Source organism: Ptychodera flava, chromosome 19 (assembly GCF_041260155.1).
Source record: "Ptychodera flava strain L36383 chromosome 19, AS_Pfla_20210202, whole genome shotgun sequence".
Taxonomy (NCBI): Eukaryota; Metazoa; Hemichordata; class Enteropneusta; family Ptychoderidae; genus Ptychodera; species Ptychodera flava.
The window spans coordinates 18,698,261-18,722,146 of record NC_091946.1 but is presented as its reverse complement, the minus strand read 5'-3'; the positions used below and the strand labels follow the sequence as shown (position 1 = coordinate 18,722,146).

Here is a 23,886-nt window from a genome sequence, read left to right as displayed (position 1 = left end):
TTCTGCATTACTTGAAAATTCATTAAAACGGGTTCAACAGGTTTAAGTCGCTTTCACTTTATACAGCCTGTATTGGTCACGACGCTGTGTCAAGTGTTATCCGTACGCGTCACTTGTCAATTCATTGGATTCGACGTCCATAAATATACTTTCGTCAAATATATTCATACAAATGCTCATCTGTGGGTCCATAGCTGCGGTTTTTTCAGTCGGGATTCCTGCCTTTTACGGGCCGATTTTGACTTTTACGCACCTAAGGACCCCAGCTAATATCGCTCTGACGAAATAACTCGTTAGCAACTCATAAGGCAGTACCTTACGATAAGCCCCCGCGTTGGTGATCGGCAGAACAAATTAATGAAGGGGATTAGGGAGACAATTTAAAATATAGACTGCTTTCTTTGAAATACTGTCCAGAGATAGCAAGGATAAAGTAATAGGCACACAAGGCTGGTATAATGGAAAACAAAGTTTAATACATGACATTTATTGATCATATTCATAACTTCTGGGCGAATAATGCTTGTGATAACTGCTAAGCTGAGCATTTAGTACTGTACAAACGTTTGCATATTAATTTAAATTTATCACTGTGATCAAATTTTCTTCAACTCTTAACAATTGTAAATTCCAAATACCTTTCTCAAATGCATCACTGATTGTCATTTTATTGATATAAGGTCCTGTGATTTTTCGGGGAATCAACACACTATACACAATTTTCAATAACCGTCACAGACAAGTACAAGTGGAAGTGCGGCAGAAACAATGTTGAACATTACTGCTACAATCTAGATTCACTGCCTAGTTGTCATCTCCTGAGGTATGGTATGGTGATACACATGGGCGGTATTGCATGAGCGAAGATTTGTGGGAAAAATGTGAAATGGACCAAATCAAGGTCGGTCGAGCCCATTGATAAGATGGTTTTTTTTCTCTTGTCTTACGTAAAAAAGTATGACTTTATCTGTAACAATTAAAAAAATTATTTGTTGATAATCCCACCCAAGCGTAACTGTAAGGGAGCCGTCATTATTTACGGCCTGGGGGTCAGAAGAATGTGAGGGGGGGCTACAAAAAATGAAAGCTACAAAGGGGTTGCTCAACATGTGGAGAGAAAGAAGGGGGTTACTCAATTTTTGGTGCAAAATGAATTGAAACACCTATTAGATTGCACCATTTCACATATCAATTTATGAAAATTTTCGATACGAGAGGGGGGACACCTCCCCCTTTACTTAGTAAACAGACGAATTGAAAATACCTCTCATTTTGCACCAGACTGCACCATTGCACACATCAATTTTTTCCACGCAAGAGAGGGTACAACCTCCTCTTACCTTTCCCCTTCAGCCTCCTGCATGTTCTCCCCCTGTGCTTTCAAATTCTACCCTGTCACATAGTGAAAACCATGTCACAATGCCATCCAAAGTAAACAATACTCTACGGTTAACGTTGGATACTGGTTATAGCGTGATCTTTTATATCTGTATTTTATTGTTACTTTGAATTTCATTTGTCGGTTTCACCTTTTTCAACCGTCATGAGATAATCGATGATAATCTAGCAGGGTACACCAGGATATGAAAGGTCTTTACTATTGTTGTATTTTTATAAATTTTACAAATATATGTCTTGATATTTAACTTTTCTAAGTGGAGGGGAGGTCAGTCAAAATTTCTGTGTTAGAGAGGGGCTTACTCAAATTCATTAAGGTTGGCAGGGGCCCGGGGTTAATCGAAATTTTGGAGTTTCCGATGAAATTCCTCCGACCGCCCCCCCCCCCCCCCATTAACCATTTTGACAACTAACCATACGGTATTCAGGCTTTTAGAAGCTGGCGGCTGAACTGAAGAAATGACACAAGGTCACAGATTTCCTGCATATTATTTGGTCTCTCAATGCCGGCAAACTGCGAAATGTTTTTCACAAAATGTATTGTCACTTTTTGGTTTTTGAATATTTTGACTCAAACACTGATCATGCAAAAATGTAATAAAAATATCAGTGTTCAATGTCATTTTCAAACAATTTTACAGAGTGCAAAATAAATTGAAACACTTCTCAGATTGCACCATCACACGTATCAATTTCTCAAGATTTTCAATGCAAGAGGGGGATCCCCTCTCGTGCTCTTCCCCTTGGCGTGTTTTAACAGGTGTACTTAGGAAAAAAACAATTAAAAACACCTCTCAGATTGCACCAGACTGCACCATTATACACATCAATTTCTTAAAATTTCCCATGCAAAATAGGGAACAGCCCCCTCTGACACTTCCCCCTCATCCTGTCGCATGTTCTCCCCCCTGTACTTTCAAATTCTGCCCAGTCAGATATCCTAGTGAAAACCCTGTCATGATACCCATCCATAGTAAACATTACTATATGGTTAATGTACTGGTAATAGCGCATGAGCTTTTATATCTGTTGTCACTTTGGGCTGTATTTTTGTAAATTTAACAAATAACTTTTCTAAGTGGGCGTTCAGTCAAAATTTCTGAGTTAGAGAGGGGGTTACTCAAATTCATCATGGTTGGCAGGGGGGTTACTCGAAAGTTTGGAGTTTCCGACAAAATTCCTCCACCCACCCCCCTTCCCCGCCAGGCCGTAAATAATTACGGCTCCCTAAGCTCCCTCCATGGCAAAGTACTACACTCAGTTTGACAGTTTTCGGACAGGGTAATGAATTTCGCTCAAAGCCGTTTCATAAATGACGAGCAGTACGCAATCTTATTACCATACCCTTCGAAACTTTATTGTGCTTATCCTCAAACTGTTAACACGACGGAAGTGGTATTTTATAGGGGGTCAAAGTTGCAAAATTTTGACCCCCATTTTGAGGGCGTAGTAATCGGACGTCGTATATGGAATATGATTATAGGGGCTTAATATTGATATTTTGAAACTTCAAATCCCCGATTTCCAATTTCGATGTGTTTAGAAAACTGTATGTAAATATTTCATGATAAATTAGTTACGTTTAATCCATGGACGACGCAACTGTATTTCGACGTGTATGGCGCTTACATATCGGACATGGGCTGTCTCTGTGTGTTGCGTTCGACACCCTATATCATACTAGTCCGTGGGTTGGAGGGGCCCACCGTCCACCCCTACCCCCACCCCTACTACATGGGTATTTTTTTGTTCTTTAGGACCTGATGAACAAGAAAAAAGATGTTAACATTGAATATTTTGGGATGCACTGCCTATCTGGGCTGGTATTTGATTTGCATGTACCGCGCGCGAAAAATGGGAAGGGGTAGGGGGTAATATATCCTCCCATACATTGACTATACTAGCATGAAATAACACAAACCTTACAGTTTTGGAAAGCAAAGATACTGCTCTTTATAAGAAACACCAACTTTAGCAAAATAAATTTGTGTACATTGAATAAGACGACTTTAAAATGAATTGTTTTGCCAATTTTGAAATTTTTTACCCCAAATACCATGTAACAATTGTGATTTACTTTTTATGAAGCAAAATTTTGACAGCTTTTTGTGTTTACATTATTTAATTCCACATATTAAACAAGAAAATAAGTGTTAACATTAGATATTTAACAATACACTACTTCTCTGGAGTCAATTTTGAATTGCGTGTATGGGGTGCGCAAAAGCTGGGGGTAGGGGTACAACATTCCTTCCCTGATGAAGTAAACTGGCTTGAAATGTCATAAGCTTATACCCTATAGTTTTAGAAAGCTTAGATACTGGTCTTTCTAAATTATATAAGTTTTAAGTAAAAAAATATGACGTCATAGAATTTGATGACTGTAAATCGATTTTTTTCAGGTAATTCAAAAAACAACAAACATGTACTTAGGGATGTGGGGTGCACGGCGGGTCCCTCCAGCCCACGGACTATACGGTGTGCATGTGGCTAACTTCGCGAAGTTTGTAGCCCGAAATAGCTTCTCCCGAAAAAAAAATATTCAAAACGGGACAGCAGCGTCACCTGACTAAATATGCTGTCATGTGACATGACTTGTAAAACGCTACCAATACAGAGCGAAGTGAGTACAACGAACAGCATGTCATTAAATGTCCGAAAACTGAGGTCGTCCGAAAACTGTCACACTGAGTGTAAGCTTACGGGTCGTATTCATGACGTAAACAACGAGAAGTTGCCAAAATCCCTTATTTGAAATTTTACTTCCACGTATACATACATTTTAAATGCCAGCGAGATAATGACAGAGGAAATATCGGTGTTTAGTGGGCGAGTTCAGTCTCTGCTGTTCTTTGCCGACTTTCTCACCACACAGGATGTGACAAACTTTGACCGATGCTTGTATTTCATAACCCCCTCCGAGCACGCCGCCAGCGACTCCTTTTCCTTGTTAGTTCGGAAAGTCGTCAGCAGGGTAGATTCACATCAACAATATCCATCCGCGCCGTAACCTTGCTTCAGTATGCCGCCCGCTTTCTTTCCTCTCTTCGGGATTAATACTCGAGTTAGTTTGTTCCAGAATCTATGGCTAATTTCAGAGTTTTTCTATCATTTGAAAACTTGATATAACGAGCTGTATTCTTTACATCCGATCTATTTTATTAAAGCACATTCACAAAAATCTATCTAGGCTGCTACCACGCCCTATCAAATGACATCACAAGATGGCGGCCATCTGTGTACACTGGAAATGAAGTAATTTGGGGTGCTGAGACAAAATCCGGTCAAGTCAGGACTAAATCGAGCTACCCTTTCCGGACTTTCGAATTTTGCACCTATGGGGTATCGATGTGTACAAATATCTATGTAATCTGCATGTTTTTCTGTCAGATCTGAGGAAGTACCGCGTCTGAAAACGAGTTACTTGTGGAAGCTATCGTTGCTCGTCCAGTATCGACATCGACGTCCGTGGTGTTTATGCATAGTATCACAGGCTAAAAGGACCGATATATAACATCCGCTGTCTGAATTTGTAAAATGGCGAACATAGACCCGGTAAGCATACTAATGTGGAGAATCATTGATCACTCAGTTGGCAAGTAGCGAGTTATTTGATATATCATGTGTGAGTGCTATCTTTGGTGTACACACATTCCTGGAATACACCTCTCCAGCAAGTTGTATGCTTTCTCTCTCTGTGACCCCGTCATGCGACACAGATGATGGCCACAGATTCCGCTATATCGCCAAAAATGTATCTTTTGCAGTATCCGGTTGATAAAATACACGACCGCAAAGGCGTTCTTCAGTGTCCTAGTACGCAGTGGTGTACTTCATCGCCTTCCCTTGTGCTTGCACAGAATATATTCAGTGTCGTATTAATACGCGAACGGCCATGTATTGTCCGCTCACCTGTGCATTGTACTTCCGTGTGTGTTACCGGTGTCAACACGGTACCGCCCATTCCAGCATTCACAAACTCGGTAACGTCACGTCACCTGTTTATACAATCTGGGTGGTGCCAATCTTGCTTGCGTGTTACATTTTCAGTGCGTTTCCATTTGCTCATTTGAAACCCCAATACAGTGATTTGATTAATTTGAACAGTAACAAAACTCAATATTGCTGAGGGTTCTATATTTCAGAAAGGCAATAGCAAAAACACTGCACAAAAATTCAATGCTTGTGATGTGTACGGTGTGGTTCTGAGTCATTCCCACACTCTGCTCAAATTAGCCTTCGGTCAAATGGATTTAAAATCATTCTGTTACAGTATAACACATGAAAATTCGGGTCACGGTCTCGGTCTCGTATGGAGAGACTATCGATGAAACAGCTGCCAATTGCGTTTGATGTAATCCAGACTCATGCATAAATACTATTATTCTATTTGAATTATTTGCTTTGGAGGTGGGAACCACAGAGTGTCTCCTTTGTTTACCATTCATTTATCAATGTCAGTCACGGTGAAGGCTTGTCCTATTCGGCTGGACATATTACATTGTATAGCTGGAGGTATTAAAACAATGAAGGGGTATATATGTGTTTAGAGGATCTCAGAAAATTTCCTGAAGTTCGCAGGAAGAATAAAGTGTTCTGTGGACAATATGCATATTTGACAATGGTTTAATAATGTTTTGCAATGAATGACTGTGGCTCAATTTACTTAAATGAAAGGAAGTTATGTCATCAAATGATATTATGCATTGAAAATTACTTGCTAATATGGCTGACGAATTCGATTCAATTGAATTTCCTTTATAAAGTCATGTAGAGTCAATGGTAATGAAGCCACCATTTCTAAAGTGAAGTTATTGAGTAGGATCAAAAGGCAATATTTATATCTTGAAGACTTTGAGTCAGATGTTGACATCTAAAGTCTTGCTGAATACCTGTTTTCAGCTTATCTGGTGGACTTGACAATAGACCCTAGGAAAAACACAGCTACCGTTTCACTAATGTTTACATCACAATTTGGAATGGTAAAGTGGTATAGGCTGAAAGTGTTACAAAAGTGGACTTCACTCAACCCTTGGTTTGATGTGCAGAATTTTCAATGAGGGGAATTTTGAGTCGTGGTCAAGCCTTCTGTTTTGATGCCTGTGAATGTACAGACAAAAGAATTGATTTATGAAATAGTAGTATGTTCAAGTTATGTACATAGGTGTGTGTGCAATTCAAGATAGCATGTTTTTTTTAGGTGTATATACATGGAGTTCGTGTACGTAATTCTAAACATAGTTGAGAAACCAACATACCATTTCATTTGTGCACATTTCATTGGCATGTCTGCATATAATGCGAGTTCACTATTCAGAGCAGGTTTTTCCTAGGTGCAAGGTACTTTAGGCAGAGTGTTCAGATCAAGGTTTAATTGTCCAAATATGAAGGTAAGCCTTCCACCAAGTTCAGTATCTTAGATTTTTGTAGTCGGTCAGTAATTTAGGATGTTGGGTAAACTGATCACGGCTTTACATATATGATCACTTTTGCTGCCACAGTGTCAAGTAGGATAACCCAATCCAAATCACAGCTTTGTGGTATGGCCGCTTTAATGCAGCTGACCAAGAGTATTGATGTGATAGCAACCACTGTACTCACAAGTTTATTGGTAACCTTTCTCAGAATGACGGTAACATTCACCGTAACCATTGGAATTCGTGTTGTCTGAAAACCCGCATTGTTAGCAGTTTCTTGCCAATTCTACTCTTTGCTTTGTACCAAAACTTTGGTGTGCATGGCATAGATGGTGCCATTCCCTTAACACTATCAAAGGCTTCATCGGGCAAATATTATAGCGTACTCTTCGGGGTAGAGCATGCACAACTTATATGCAGTCTTGACGGCAACATCAAGCACAACTTCAAGACTGATCAGCAGAACACACTTTCCCGTCCCATTTCCAAGTTGAAAGTGCACACAAAAATATCAGACCTGGCCTCTGTAACAGACACAGGTCCATTCCACATTTTCACTTTCCCAGAACCCAGCTCTGGGTACTGTCAAAGGAAATTCAAGCAGGATGTGAAAGTGCCGCCACGTTTGGTATATTTAGCCAGACACCTGTGCAAAATACAGAGGTAAACGCCTACTAATAAGACAGCTCAAGGCGTTATCTGGCACTAAAGTCAGTCCGCAGTACTAAGTAGTATGTAGTCACTACTAGTGTGATTTCATCAGGTAAAAAAGATATCAGGGAGGCAAATAATGTGGCGCTAATGAAGTCTGGTAAGCCAGCTTTAAAGCTGTGGTGGACTGTTTGTCATGCCGGGTGTATTGAAATTGGAGCTTTTGAAATGGAAAAATCATTGTTGCATGAAAACACAATCATAGTGTCAAGGAAGTGTCAAATGTATTTCATGGAGTATGCAACTGAGTAATGCACATTGAGGTTTGAATTACATCTTGAGGAGCACACCATATGATTGTTGAGTGAAAACACCAGAGACTACTTAAACCTGGTAGTAGAGATCTCACAATGTACACTGCCAGCTAGTTTTGTAATACAGTGTCATTTCAGAGTGTAAACCATCCCACCTGAAGTTTCCTTTTTTGTGCTGAAATGTTTGACCCCTTCACTAGAATCTCACACTGTCACTATAAACATATGTCAGATATAATTTCTGTGTGTACAAATTGGAGTATAGTTATAAATACAAACAACAGGTTTAACCCTTTGGGAGCAAAGTCAGTTTTTGTCGCCTATATCAAAATATACATGTACACCAGTCAACTTTTTTCTAAATTTTGATAAAATTTTGATAAAAATCTGAAGCCAATAAAATGTTATGTTCATTTGATCCAAAATTGTCAAAAAAATTACAGAAAAATTCACAAAAGTGGTGACTTTTGCACACAGTAAGTTTGGTTGGAAATATTGACGCGCTCAAAGGTTTAATGACAATAATCACACCTGGTAGTCTGTCAAAAATATCTGACTGTTAATTTGTATTTTTATCACCTACAGGGAAGCAAGGCTGATCCCGAAAAACTTTTCACCAAGTTGGAAAGGATAGGTAAAGGATCATTTGGAGAGGTGTTCAAAGGAATAGACAATAGAACTAAAGAAGTAGTTGCAATCAAAATTATCGACCTGGAAGAAGCAGAAGATGAAATTGAAGACATTCAACAGGAAATCACCGTTCTCAGTCAGTGTGACTCAGCGTACGTGACAAGGTACCACGGGTCTTACTTGAAGGTAAGTCTTGTCAAGGTTCCCGTGGATTCCTCTGAGCTGGCCACATCATTTTCGGCATTCTCGTGGTCCTTTTAATGTCTACATAAACAAGAGAATGTTGTACGCACCGTTCCTGTTTCACCCGTTTCACCAGTAGACTTTGATGGAACGTCATTGTGTTCGATGGAATTGTTGTTGGAGCTTTCTGCCAGAAAATTTGGATGAAACTGTTAATAAAAGAAGTGAAATCCTCAAATCAGTTAAGGAAATATGAAATCTCATCTAGCTTCACATCTGTGTAGGATTACGATGGGTCAGACTCTTGAATTAGATAAATGACATTAGCATGGATGGTGCATTTGATGATGTATTTATTTATGATAATGAATGAGTCATAATTCCTGGATCTGCGTAATGATACAATACCATAAATACAGACTAAGTAACACCGTGTTCAATCATTAGATGCTTGAGGAAATAAAAGAAAATGCATTTCTGAAAAATCGCCATTCAACATGTACGTGCACTGACATTCCAAATACATGACTGGTGTGCCTCTTTTACCAAATGTTAATATTTCGGAACATGTGGTGAATAAGTAACTCAATGTAAAAATTACCCAGAGGCTGAAATATTTTCAGTTGTGTACATGTAGTTGTTTTTATCTGAGGTAAAACAAACAGAAAGGATTTTCACGCCCTAATTGCGGTAACCATGGTTCATCATTAGGTCATAGCAAACAATAGACGTTTTATATAGAGAGCTTGTAACCTTAGCAGGTTATGCTCATAAACACAGCCCAGAAAGTGTATGTAGGAATTTCCTGATATTTCTCTCGAGCCACGCAAGTACATATAATAGGTGAAACTTTTAAAGATCAAACCAAAGAAATCACTGCTGAGTCAATGGCACGTCATATTGGAGTATGGTGCTACTGAATCAGAGAACTTAGAATTCTTAGCTTTGTGTTACGCAGAGTATAGCAGCTTTGTGTGGTACAGAACAGCTACACTACAGTATATGGTATGTGAATGAAATACAACACTGCATACACTGACTGATGTTCCTCTTTTGCATGGTTCACTACAACTACACAGAGCTGGCATATCTGCTGGATGCTTGTATTTCATTTTCACTGAAAATTACATCCACGTACACTGTAGCTACTGGTTCTATACTTTGAAGAAAGCTTGTGAGAGTGTGAACACCAGTGTTCGAAATAACGCCTGTCCGGCAGTCCGAGACTGGCTATTTTTCCACCGGACTGGTAAAATAAAAAGTTACCAGTCCGTCGGACAGGTAGAATTCAGCGTGGGGTCGACAATTAACTTTTGGCGATCATACTTCAAAGACCGTGATGTGACACTGGCCGTCCTGGATAGCGCCACCAGCGGTATCTTTTGGCCCCTCCTCAGTTCATGTATTGCAAGTAAGAAACAAGCCGATTGGACAGAGTGACGCATGACCTTGATAATCAACCAATCATAGTAGATTTTGCATGAGTTTCAAAGTACTGAGTCAATCAACAATAACACGGAATTGTGCGGTGGTGAGTTTTGAAGAATTATGCTCCGCAATTCTCGACCTACAAACTCTCTCGGCTAAACGAAGAACATTTGAGGAAACCTTACGAGCAAACAGGGAGTATGATGCCACTAAACATAAAAGAACAAGTGTTCAGGCATGGAATATTGAATTGAAATATTGGTTAGTCACCGACGATAGTGCCCGCGAGCAGAAGTTGCACTGCAAATTATGCAGAACTGTGTTGCCTAAAAACAACAACATGCTGGCAATTACAGTACAAAAAATACTCGAATGGTTCATTCGTGAGAGGCTCTACAAATCTCAGACACAAAGCTCTGAAAACACATGAAACTTCAGAGGGGCATAAATATGCCAAGCAATATATGCAAAAAATATGCAAAAAATGCTTCTCCAGGTGACTCGGTAGCGTAAAGGACACTGCAGTCGATGAACACTGCAACATTTGATAAGCTGTCTAAACTATTCAGAAACGCTCATGCTCATGCATAACTGTGTACATAGTGAACCTGTTTTCTCCAAGACTCGTGACTTTAAATATATGATTGTATTCTGTTATACATGGAAACTGACAGTACACATTGTGAATACAAAGTAAAGTACTCACGTATTGTGCAGTATGCACCTTGCAATTTATGTTCGTTTACAGATAAAGGTTATTTAAAGAGAAACACGATTCCATCCCATCTTCATTTGTTCACAGACAAGGTAATAGCCTATTACAGTATAGGTAACTCTCAGTTGTACTTGATTACGTTTAATTACAAGGCATAATATCAGGACTGGCAAGTTTTTGGCAGGACAGGCAACTTTTTAAAGTTTCCAGTCCTGTTGACTGGTTGATATTTTCCACGAATTTCGTACACTGGTGTACACCCTCCATTAAATTGACCTGTCATGATAGAAGTGGTCTCAAACACAATCGGAAAACATGGTGTTGTGTGAAAGGTGGCTTTGCCAGTCCTTTTCAAGATTTTGTTGACAGTCATTTGTCATAATACGTGCTGATGACATTTTTATTTCATCAATAAACATGACAAATCTCATCTCTCCATGAGTGCCATCACTGTCCAAATTATATATAATAAGTTAGTTGAGAATTCAAGTGCCATGTACACCAACTCAACCCTTCGCCCGTAATTTCCTGGTGTGAGTCTCTGCTGAAAACAAAAGAATTGGACCTCACTACAGTGGTGACAGGGTTGAGGCCCCAGCAAAATTGCCGTGTCACTCGTACAGCAGGAAAGAACAATAAGTTGGTTAATTTACCACTGTGATAACCTTGTTCTTGTTGCGTTTCGTACAGGGTACCAAGCTATGGATCATCATGGAATATCTAGGAGGCGGGTCAGCGCTGGACCTCATGAAAGCTGGCCCCTTTGATGAAGTCTACATTGCAACTATATTACGTGAGATATTAAAAGGGTTAGATTATTTACATTCAGAAAGAAAGCTTCACAGAGATATTAAAGGTGAGAATACAGTTACTGCATACATTTAATCGTTTGAATGCTCAAAGTCCATTTTTGTTGCCTTTATAGAATATAATGGCAACAAATTTTCCAGACCTAGACAATTCTTGTAAGATTTTTCCCAAATTTTGGTGAAAAACTGTAGCCAATGAAAAGCTATGACCATTTTGTCCAAAACTATAAAAAGATTGCAGAAAAATTGGTGAAAATTGGTAAAATGTCACCCTGATAGTTTGGTGAGAAAAAGTACACTGCTCAAAGGGTCAGTCCTTTGGACATAATGGTTTTGCCATTCTGATCAATGGCTATCGTGGACACGGATATGATTTACATGAGATATTAAAATGATTTTTACAGGGAAATGATTTGGACAGATTACATGTATGCCCTATTTGTTTGGAAAGTTGACCATGCCTCAAGCAATAACAAAACTCTGCAAAAGATACGAACCATTTCAGCATCGAGCTGTTGTTAGGAAATATGACTCAGCACTGTCTCAGAATGACTTGGTATAATGCACAGTCTAGAGAACTTGCCTGCATTTCACCATTTATAAACACCTTACCTATGGTCTGCCCCAAGCCCCCAACTGTCATCATTACTTTGAAACCAAGGTACCTAATTTCCGAGAATGTTTTCAGTGCTTGTTCCTAGTACATAATGGGATCAGCTACATACAATATCTAGTCTGCTCCTTAAAAGATGTCACAGTACTTGGTATTTGGCCTGTCAACCTGCCACGTTGTCATACTTTCAGCTTGGCGACTACTAGTGGTAGTTCAATGTCAGTTTTGGCTCATTACACAACAATATTAGTCACACTGATTGCTGAGTACTTCAACATCTTTTTGAAAGTAGACAAAGACAATGTTGACAGATATTTGAAACAAAGTGACATGAAAAATCTTTACAAGGTACTGCCAGTGACTCTTTACGGAAAGCTAACCCCTCAGAGCTATGTAGAATACTGAACATCTGTTGTGTCATCCAATAGGAAGCATTTCCTGTTATCCGTAAACCTTGTATATCATTATCAATAAGCATGTACATGTACAGTATAGTGAAAGTTTGCACACACATTGATAAAAAGCTGTACTTTGAAGTTCTACATACACCTAACGTTCAAAGATGATGTCTTCTTTATTTTCGTAGCTGCCAATGTGCTTTTATCAGAGGGCGGTGACGTGAAGCTGGCAGATTTTGGCGTGGCTGGTCAACTAACAGACACACAAATGAGAAGGAACACATTTGTAGGGACGCCATTCTGGATGGCCCCAGAAGTCATAAAACAGTCAGCGTATGATTCCAAGGTGAGTAGTACCCTGTACACGTCACATCATGCACACTCATATAATCAAGGTATACCCTGAAGATCAGTGTGACTCACACTACTGTGAGTACACATGCTGATGTGACACACTCTGACGTGACACAATCTGATGTGACATACACCATCACCATTCAGTCCGGGTCAGCTCCAAAATTGGAGACGCTATACCATAATATTTTCCCCCTCTCATTAGCCAATCAGCGGCCAGCGCGCCATCAGTAAAAATTGTATTTCCTGGCAACCTCCAAATGCGTCCTTCGTTACGTACGCCATACTGTGTCGAACTCCCGCGCCGTATTCTGTCATAATGTCGAACAGTTGTGTGGCCACTCTGTCAAAACACAATTTCAAAATCGCGTACCAGTTTTATTCTGGCTAAGACAACCAAACCCCATATATCGCTGTGATTCCTAGACTCTGGCTTGAAGTCCTGCGAAATATAAATCGTGTACCTACACAGATCGTTCAGAATACCCCATTTGTATCGGAGATGGCAGCGATACAAATTCTACCGTATGGGGAACAGTTGTGTGGCCACTCTGTCAACACATTTTCAAAATCGCGTACCATTTTTAGTCTGCGTTTGACAACTACAAAACAGGTATCGTTTTAAAGCTCTGACATTGCTCTTCTTTCTTGCAAAATGTTATACGCGTACCTACACAAATAACCTTTATAACAGTATTTCTAATAGAGATGACGAACATCCACAAAATGATTCTCGGTACTTGAGCGAAATCGATAAACTGGGGTAGAAATGAATCGTCAATATTTCGAATATTTGTCCACTAATCGGACTCCTTGTTGGACATGACCTTCTGCAGAACACGTGGATTATGTTGACTGTCGAAATTCGTCGAAATTCACAAGACAGGGGCTTAATAAGCGGCCCAAAACTGCCGATCACACTTGGTGGGTAATTTGTGACCCAGCGTGACCTGTACTTTATTAATGATGTAATCTGGTCGATGATTGGCTGAATGCCGGAATACATTATCATAATGAGTCTCCAATTTTGGAGCTGACCCGGACTGCCATTGGGTCAAGTCAGTAAAAATAACCAAGTTTGTGTATGTCTTTGCAAGACAAGTTAGTGAAATCATGTGCAAGTTTGCTTTTTAGGGATTTTAAGTAGGTCAAGTGTAGTAAAATATGTTTTATGGGACATATTATACTTTTAAAGGTTTTGAACTTAATAAATTTACCAATGAGTGACAGGTTAAAGTGCCAGGAGCTGGTACTCTGTTTTTAGGTCATCCGGTTTCTTATTCTAATCCCAAGTGTACAAACGTATGTGAAGATTCACCTTATTGAGCTTGTCAATTCGGCTTGTACTGTATATGTATAAACTGCACCGTTATTGTTGACAGGTAAATTCTGGTCCAGACTTGAAAATTCAAATGTAAACAATAACAGTTCATTTTATACCTATAGACGCTGTGCTGACAAGATAACAGTATGTCTTTCAAGATGCTTTAATGCTCGCAATTGATGTACAAAACAAAAAAGTGAACAAATCTTCAAAAGTTACAGCTAGTTGCTCTTTAACCTTGCAAGAAAATGGTTCAATGTAAGGATGATTTTGAAACTGTGACCATTTAAAGCTCAGACACAATTGAATATAAGCCACTGTCCAAACAACAACAAATTGAAATGAAATATTTTCCCTTCATCACAGGCTGACATCTGGTCGCTAGGTATCACAGCAATAGAATTAGCCAAGGGAGAACCACCTCACTCCGATTTACACCCGATGCGAGTTCTCTTTCTCATACCCAAAAACAACGCACCTACCTTAGAAGGCTCCTACAGTAAAGCTTTCAAAGACTTTGTTGAGTCTTGCCTCAATAAGGATCCAAAACACGTGAGTACATGCAGCAGTGTAGTTGCTACTGCTTGCCAGGTGTGTATGGATGTCGGGAAAGTTGGATGTGATGGGCTGTGTATGGGTAATGGCAGGGTGGAAACCTTGTGTGGGTGATTGGAGTGTGGGGAGGGACTTAATATGGGTGATGGAAGGGGGTTATATTATTATGTTTTAGTGATGGGAGCGCATAGAGGGACTGTATCAGAGACATTGGAGGGGGGAGATGGACTGTAAATGATAGGAGAAAGGGGCAATTTATGGGTGACAGGAGAGGAAAGAGGGAAAAGTGATGGTATTTGTGATTGTGTGAAAGTAGGGGACTGTGTAGAGGTTAGGGGAGGGCAGTGAGAATTTATAAGTGATGGAAAGGGAAGATGGGACTCTATGGATTATTTGAAAACTGAGAAAGACTGTACATGTGTATAGGTGATAGGAGATTGTGTATGGGAGACAGGCAAGCATAGGGGGATGCCATACCTTGGACATTGACAAGAGAGCAGAGAGAATGGAAAATAGTATTTGTTTGTGTGGACGGAGAGATGAGACAATCAGTCTGTGATTTCAGAAGCATTGTGTTCATTATGGAAAACTGGTCTACATTACAGAGTACTCATACAGTCATGTTTTATTTTGATATCTTCCTCATAGCATACTCTCTACAAAAACTGGTTAACGGACCTTATGGATTATGGTCCTTTTGGATTGCGCAGACCTGTTCCAGGCTCCAAACAACACCGAGACATTCTATTTCAATTTACTGTCTCATATCAAATTTGTTTTTGTACTCTTTCCACAACTCAGAGACCCACAGCCCGTGAACTCTTAAAACACAGATTTATCAAGCAAGCGCGGAAGACCTCCTACTTAGCAGAGCTAATTGACAGATACAAGCGATACAAGGCCGAGGGTCATGATGATGACGACTCAAGTGATGAAGACAACATGTGAGTTGCAAATATTCAGATCGTCATATTTTCTTCGGGAAGAAAACCCAACCTAATCGATACACGAACGGATGATTATCAGATTCTCCTACTGTAATCAAAATAGAGGTCAACTGGAAATAGTGCTGAAAACATATCATTGCCATAAAACACTGTATTTTGGCATTATTTTGCTTTAGTGAATTTCTGCTTCAAAAGAATCCTGGTAGTAAGTGTTATTTTTCATTATTCCAAATAATTGAACCTCTCGACTCAAAGCCTTGTATTTTTCAGCAGAAGTAGAGGGGTTCAAAGTATTCTAACAGCAGTATGGATACATTGTACATGCCATCAATACTTTTGTATGCTAGGATAATTGTAAAACCTCCCTGACAGATCTTAAAGTGAAATTTCTAACATAACTCATATTACACATACTACTACGCTACTTCCCCATTGATTTCACAGGGGAAATAAAGTCCAGCCAGTTTTACAGTGTTCATATTCCCTGACAACAGTTTGTATTTTTTCATACACATCATTTTAAAATGGTCATTTTGAGATTGCCAAAATGGCATAAACGCTTTTGACAATGGTTTCCCTTTGAATTCACTCCTATGACACTTGATTTTTTTTTTACAGTGACAACAACGATGTGGACAATAGCGAGGGTACTGGAATGGACATTGGCGACTGGCAGTTTGAAACCATCAGGCCCAGCAAACTACAGCCGAATGGCGACGCTTTACAAGAGCCTGAAGCAGTACAAGTCATGACAACTAGACAACCCAAATCAGAATCTCTTCAAGCATTATTTGTGCCTTTACTTACAAGTGTAAGTCCTCCCTCCTTATACTGTTCCTTGGCCCTGCCCCCTCCCCCTCTTTAATCTTTAGTACAACCTAATGTTTTATTAGGGTCTGCCTTTTGACATGTAGATGAGGATGTATTAATGACAGCGGGGGATTTAACTTGTGGGGTAAAAAGAATTTCAGGCATAAGAATCTCCTGTACGTTTATGGTTTCGCAAATTCTTGTCAAGTACGTTGAACCTTTGCAGGTCTCGTCGTCCATTGTCTTGTTAGACTTCTTGTCATCTACCCCACCACAAACCTAATTGTTTCACCATTAGGATTTTAATTGCAATTCAACATCACTGCTGTGCACCAGTACCATGTCTGTGGTTTAACAGATTTGATAGAATTTCTCGCCATGTTTAACCCATTGCCACCCATTCAGAGGGAATTGTCTTGATGTCATAGGTCGCCAGGGGGTCAGGGTTCAAAGGTTTAACCCTTTCACAACCGGAAACCTATTGTTATCAGTGGGTACAGATGACCTTTTCAGAGAGAAATGGGGTGAGCAGGTGAAAGCTATTCATTGTTCATCGTTATGCCTTATGTAAGAGGTATGATAGGATCAACAAGTGAGATACATGTACTTGCTAAAACTGCCACGTATCACTTCCGTGACACTAAAAAAATAAGTCCAGTCTAGTTTTCCAAGTCTGGTCTGCCATCAATCGTGTGTAAGTCAAGGATATTAATATCTCATTATTGGAGATGATCAATGTTCTTTGGCCCAAAAATCTCCAAAGACTACAGACAATTTCCCTACATGAAATGGAATACCTTATAGACATGGGTTAATAACACAACGTTTGCCTCAAAGTTCAGTGTTTAGAGAAAGAGATTCGTATTTTGCAGACAGATTTAACAAATTTTGTTTAGCAAAATTGTGAGAGGTGTAAGATCCATGAGCTGGAAATCTGAGTGAAAGCAGTCATGAATGAAACAAATCTCACTTCAAGTTATTTTTATATAGCACTACACTTACAGTGTCTATGCGGAAATCTACTTCCTGAAGCATGAAGTGCCTTATTGGGAATATGTGAAAGTTCGTCAATAGGGAGCTGTTTGGACACTTAGTGAGTGACTTACATTATCAATACATTGTTTGTAATAATGTGCTTTTGTTTTCTGCCACAGCTTAAAGAGAAGCATAGACATCACAATGCAAGCATCGATGAACTAAGGAATGCGTTCGATCTCGCCGAAGAGTCCAGCCCCGGAATCACAGACAAATTGGTAGAACAGATTGTACACAGACTGAAGCAGTAAGTACTCCTTGCTAACCCTTCAAATAGGGCGTTATACAAGTCTGGAAAATCCTGGCATTTCACAATGCTCCTGGAAGGTCCTTCAATGTTACAGTTCTCCGGGAAAGTCAAAGAAAAAAAAATAAATCGAAATTCCTTTGTAGTTTACAATGATCAAGCAGCCACAATTTTCAAAGGGGGGATGCTGTCATAAATTATCATTTGTCAGAATTTTTTTTTTTTTTCGTGATATGAAAAGCCGCACATGTTTTGACCATGTAAACACTTGTAACACTGTAAAGGATATTTTAATTCAAATGCTTCTAAAATCTTGCTAAAAATCTCATTGGAAATCCTTGAATATTTTCAGGGATTTTGCTGCCATCCATCAATTGTTTAGTATATCTTAAGATAGTCCACCCCACAAAAATGCAAGACTTAAAACTTGCAGTCAAAATTTTCTGAGCAAACTTTCAACCATTCTCTTTCAAAATAAAAAAAAATCAGAGGTCACTGTACAAATTTTTGTACTAGAGAAACCAATTACCCAATATTTAATGACATTTGAAATTCAAAATGGCCACCATCCCTGTGCTATCTGTATCGAGGAAATAGAATTTTCGAGTTTCACAAAACCAAGCTGATGAAAACCTCATTCAATCTATGAGTTTGAAAATGAGCCTCCACAAGTGCTAGACAAAAAAAGTGATGTATAACTTTGAGAGTCGGAATATCCATCCCCCAGGTGCATACTACGCTAGAGGAAAATGTTGTTCCGGAATACCCAGGCATATATCAGGGTTTTAGCCTTAGAGGAAAAAGTCATTCTGGAATGTCCAGGCATATATCAGAGTTTTAACAATTACATAACATATACAATACCATTGTCATTTTGCAACAAATATCTTGTACTACCTCATGTCTGTGGCAGTTTTGTCTGTTTGTCCTTGATAGGAGGGAATTGTTGTGAAGGGATTAGAACTGTATGACAAAAGCATATAATAAAGATGATTGGTAAATTATTCCTGAGAAAAATTGAATATTCTATGTCCAAAGGGTACACTTTAGATGTCTCCGTTCCAATACTCACTGTACAAACAGACACATACACACAGACACACATATACAGATGCACACACATACATACATACATACATACATACACAAACACATACAGGCACATACACAAACAGACTGGCAGACACCAGAACACATACACACAGTGGCTATTGGTGCAATTATTGTCAGGGGAATACAGGTCAATGGGTACATTAGCAAATTCTTCATTTGCAACTATGTGTGAAAATTGCAAAGTATTCAAACTATGCATACATGTACTCACAGAATGAAAATAGCATACAGTAGTATCCTTGGACATGTTTGATGCTGACCTGAAGCTGTGTCATTGCGTCTTTCTAGTTTGGTTATTGTCATCTGTTATCCTGGCAGATTCCACTGACTCTGTGCCAATTACAGTGTGACTTATATATGCACTCTGTTGCTGTTGTTTTATGATGTCTCTTGATACACTGTAATAGGTCAACTGAGGCATCATGGTTTATGTAAATGATAATGGACATCTTGGAACAGGTCAAGCCAAGTCAGGTCGCATAGTATGAAAAGAACACATCTCATGAAAGATGACTACAAGCTGTTCAATTTCCAAATAAAGCAAAATGTCAGTGCTGAAAAAATAATCAGTGTCAGTAAGATCAAGTAGCTTTCATCAACGGTTGCAAGGGTGAAGGGCAGTTTATATGGTTACCTTCTTAAAATATCCCTGAAAAAAGATAATCAAAATTTTTGATTTGAATGTCTGCCATGATAAACAGACAGTAGCTGTAACGTTTTGGATGAGTTTTTCTCTGGTTGTGTTTTTTTCAATGTCAGCAACTCTTTCTTGTTCTACTCTCCAGGGCATATTGTAAAACCCAGCATAGTGTTGGAAAATCTCTATAATAGCATGTGTACGTGTAAATTGCGCTGTTATTGGTGACATTCGATTAGCAATCCTCACTGGAAATCTCTTGCCAATAATAATATTGCAGTCTATACATGGGGAAGCAGAGTTGACAAGCTGATTACTGTGTATCTGGGTGTGCTGTGGGAAGTGGAACAAGAAAGTGCCGATGACATAACGATCAAAAATAGTGAAAAAAATCATCAAAAGTTTACAGCAACTTGCCCCTAAAGCAGTAGTCAAACACATACGTATTATGCCTCAAAAATCTGCAGAATCGAAGATTAGAAATGCCACTTGATTGCCAGTGTAAAATACACAAGTTGCTCAGCGATCTTTGCTTTGTCATTAAGCATTTTAATGAACACTGTTTGTGTCTCAGGGTTTTCACACATTACTTCATCAATGCAGTGAAGGGTCTTGTAAACCGTACTTCATGTTTTGTTCTGTCTTACAGGAGTTCTATATCGCATAAGTAATGATACAACTCACCACAGACAAGGGAACTTTTTACTACTGTACATGGACTGAAATATGTTAGACCCCAAGATGATTCAGACTATCAAACAACAGGCAGCGTCTACCCAAGCCACTCATCTCAACACCCCCCCCCCTATCCCGTCAACATTTGGAACAACCTATGCTATCTGCTATTGGCCAGTGTGGCTATTCCATTCGGATTCAGGGGAACCAGGAGCTGGTAATGAATATATATACAGAGGTGCCGTGTCAGAGGAATAAATTTCAAATAGATATGCAGGCCAATTAAAATAAGTTCGTCCATGTTTTATTAATCAGGACTGTTTAATATGGTTTTGTTTTCATTTTCTTTGTTATTTTGTTGGTTATACATTTTCTTTCATTGAAATGCTCATGTAAATGTATCTGTATCATACATTTCTGCAATATACATATGTAAGTTTTCTTCTTGACAAGAAAACCACTTTCGTGTTGCAATCAGTTCAAATGCAGACATGCACATAAATTTTGTTTCTTCTGTAATTTGTAACTTGTAACAAATCACCGATTTTCAGCAAAAGTTGTACAGAAAGAGAAACTTTATTGATAACTCCCTGATGTGAGGGAAATCGTTTTTTAGTGGGAGCATCTTGCATACTAATCAGCCAATTAGCATAATGTATTCATTTCTTCTCAGACTTGACTGTGATTGGTCTCTTGCTTGCCATAAAAAGCTTCTTTTTTTTCCATAGAGCAAGCAAGTTGAAGTCTTGCGTTTTCTTCTCAGTTTTATTTCAATTTCTAAATAGTTGTTGAATTGCAGGGTATGGTCAAAATATTATGTTTCAATCATGAGTTTATTTTTCCCCCGTCACTGTCAACTACAACAGAGGCAAGAAAAGACCTTCAGTTGCCTGACTTTGTAAATGTTAGTTAATATAATTTGATAAGTATTGCTTTTATGAGCCCTATGTTTGTGTATTTTGTTCAGTGATATTTATAATATTCTTGGATTTAATTATGTTGAAAACTCAAATTTTCTATATCGCTCGTATATTTTACCTTAGGGCAAGTGTACACGATGTACAGTTTAAGCATTAGATGTGACTAATAGAACTCCTATTAGAATGATTTTGTTTTTGTCTTTTTTAAGTTTCTGGGGGTATATTATCCAAACTGACAGACCATGATTTTGTCAAAGATGTAATATTTTTGAGAGGTGTAGCTGTTCTCTGTAAGATTTTTAAAAAAAATGTAAACATAATTATTTTGTCATTGAATCTTTTGTGTAATAAATGAATCTTCTGGAATGAATATTGGTTATCTCGAGTAATTTTGCTCGTCAGAAGTGGCATTTTAGTGTGTGACAGTTGAGGCTTTTCAGTGATTTCATGTTTCTACGTTCAGTAACCTCCACTCTTCCATGGAATTGTTGACTGTCGCATAAATCACCACAGCATGATGTGATCAGTATGAGCGAAGAATCTCATGGTGCATGTGTGTGTGTGTGTGTGATTATTAACCTTTGAGTGCCAAAGTCAATTTTTGTCACCTTCACAATATTATACCCCAGTAAATGTTTTTTTCAGATTTTTGCTAGAATTTTGCTAAGACATTGTGTCCATTTGATCCAAAATTAACAAATAAATTAATGAAAAATTTATAAATATTTGAAAAATGTTGCACTATAATTTTGGCGGGAAAAATTACAGCACTCAAAGGGTTAATGTTCTATACTTATATTTATTTGTGTGTCATAGGATGTCAACCTGCACATTGCACCCAATTTTTCAAAATTAGGGTCATGAAACCGCTAAGGTGACAGCTTCAAAATTTGATTTGTTGCTCATTAGGGATGCCTTAACCTGTTCAACCCCAATTCCCTGTAAACAGGTCCACAATCACCATTGATAACAATAGGTTTGGACCAAACCATGGTGGTGAAAGGGTTAACTTAGGTTTAGACAAATGATCGTGAAATCTGTGTATGTTAGGACCCTCATCCGAAATTTGATCAAAGCATCATCCATATAATATATTTCAGGTAGCTGTCAAACTTCGTGTAAAAAGGAATTAGAGGAACATTTTTTATATTTGAATGTATGAATTTTAGGGACCGATATATTTTCCATTTTAATCAAAGCATTGTCTCTGTGTACAGCTTGTCGGACATGTTTCAATATTAGTGCCCATGGTCCCTGATCAAATAATGGCAAAACTTACTAATTTTGTCAAAAATCATTATTTTCAAACCAATAGTTGGATACGTTGCAGCATATTCAGTTCATAATCTGATTGAAAATTAAAACTTTTACGAGCATGACCATGACGTTATAATAGAGACGCCAGCATATGAAGTTTTTTGAGTCAATACCTCATTGTCATCTGTACTGCTTGTAATCTTGTCAGATATGTTTCAGTTTGGTACGCATGTTCTCTGACCACCTTCTGCAGTGAAGTTTTCCGAACGAGAGTGCGGTTTATCAAACGAACCGGCCGTAGAGGGCAGCAATCCCATGATAGTTCATCGTTGCAATGATCAGGCAGATGACCTGTCCGGAATTGACACTCCATTTCGAAGTGAAATGATAGTAGAATGCAGCTAGGCACGATGTCCGCACAGATATGGTATAGGGCCTCGTGTGCATGAAATATACACATGAAATTAATCATCGCCGTCGACCATCTGCGCGCCTCTGAATGCATTTATATGTACATCACGGCCGGTGAAACAGACATTTACCCGTGTTTACACCGTTCAGAACTTCTAGATCTCAGACGTGTTGTCACCTAGAAGCAAATTCCTGCTTAATTTGGAAGCTTTCAATTTTCTTGAGTACTTGACCCTAAAACATATGATTACACCTCCCTGCACTGTTTGAGTTGCACAAGTCATCTCATGGGCCTGGGAAACACATTATTAGACAATTGGTTTGATGATAATCAGCGAGAATTTATGAAACAGAGAATGCCCATTTAACGAATAGTAAGGCCACAAAAGAGAAAAAAGTTATTGTCATGGCTTCCTTCCAAAAATGGGGAAACGAGGAGCACTTTTATTTTTTTCATTTTTAATAAACATTCCAAGTCGGTTGTCGAACTGAGTCAGTCTGCTTTCAAAACATGCAGGTAGCAATTAAATAATTATCGATATCTCGCGATCCGCGCGGAGTCGCCACGTCAAATATCGACTGTTGGCATTAAAAAAATGTGTTTTAAAAATGTTACCAAGTGGGAGTGCCTCTTTAAGTTTGTTGAGTTTCTTAACTTTAGCTTTTGATATGGATATGTGTAGCTACTCTACATGTCTTGAAACTGTGTCTGGCTAACGGACCGGCCACAAGGCAAACTATGTGTAGTGCTCCTTCTCGTGAGGAACACATACGAATACCAGCCTGAACTGGAGAACTTTTGCAGGACATAAGCTTACCGTCCGTATACGTATTTAGTGTACATAAACAATCATTTTAAACATGCAACATTATAGTTGTCTGCACTGCTAATGCTCCAGTTATCGTTATTCCTTGCCATGCATATGACCAAGCTTGCAAGAGAGCAGGTGAAGAGGGCTCTCTGCCCCAAAGTTGTGCAATTTCAGTCCAGGAATCAAAGTGCCACATTAATCATCCAATAAGTACAACACACTGGGCCAATGAC

The 23,886-nt window shown here is 38.8% G+C and overlaps 1 protein-coding gene across 1 annotated transcript; it reads left to right on the top strand.

The window, feature by feature from the left end:
- The first annotated feature begins 4,597 nt into the window (after positions 1 to 4,597).
- On the top strand, positions 4,598 to 21,543 carry LOC139118801 (serine/threonine-protein kinase 25-like). The gene is made up of 9 exons (XM_070682266.1): positions 4,598 to 4,953; positions 8,366 to 8,596; positions 11,427 to 11,592; positions 12,745 to 12,902; positions 14,601 to 14,786; positions 15,591 to 15,733; positions 16,355 to 16,547; positions 17,701 to 17,828; positions 20,228 to 21,543. The coding sequence occupies exons 1-9, from the start codon at positions 4,936 to 4,938 to the stop codon at positions 20,247 to 20,249; spliced, it is 1,245 nt and encodes a 414-aa protein (XP_070538367.1). The 5' UTR covers positions 4,598 to 4,935; the 3' UTR covers positions 20,250 to 21,543.
- Positions 21,544 to 23,886: the final 2,343 nt, after the last annotated feature.

What these genes read in the sequence shown, in the direction of transcription:
- LOC139118801 (XM_070682266.1), top strand. An exon ending in ACCACGGGTCTTACTTGAAG is followed by an intron (nt 8,597 to 11,426) that starts GTAAGTCTTGTC and finishes CGTTTCGTACAG; the next exon opens with GGTACCAAGCTATGGATCAT. An exon ending in ATTGTACACAGACTGAAGCA is followed by an intron (nt 17,829 to 20,227) that starts GTAAGTACTCCT and finishes TCTGTCTTACAG; the next exon opens with GAGTTCTATATCGCATAAGT.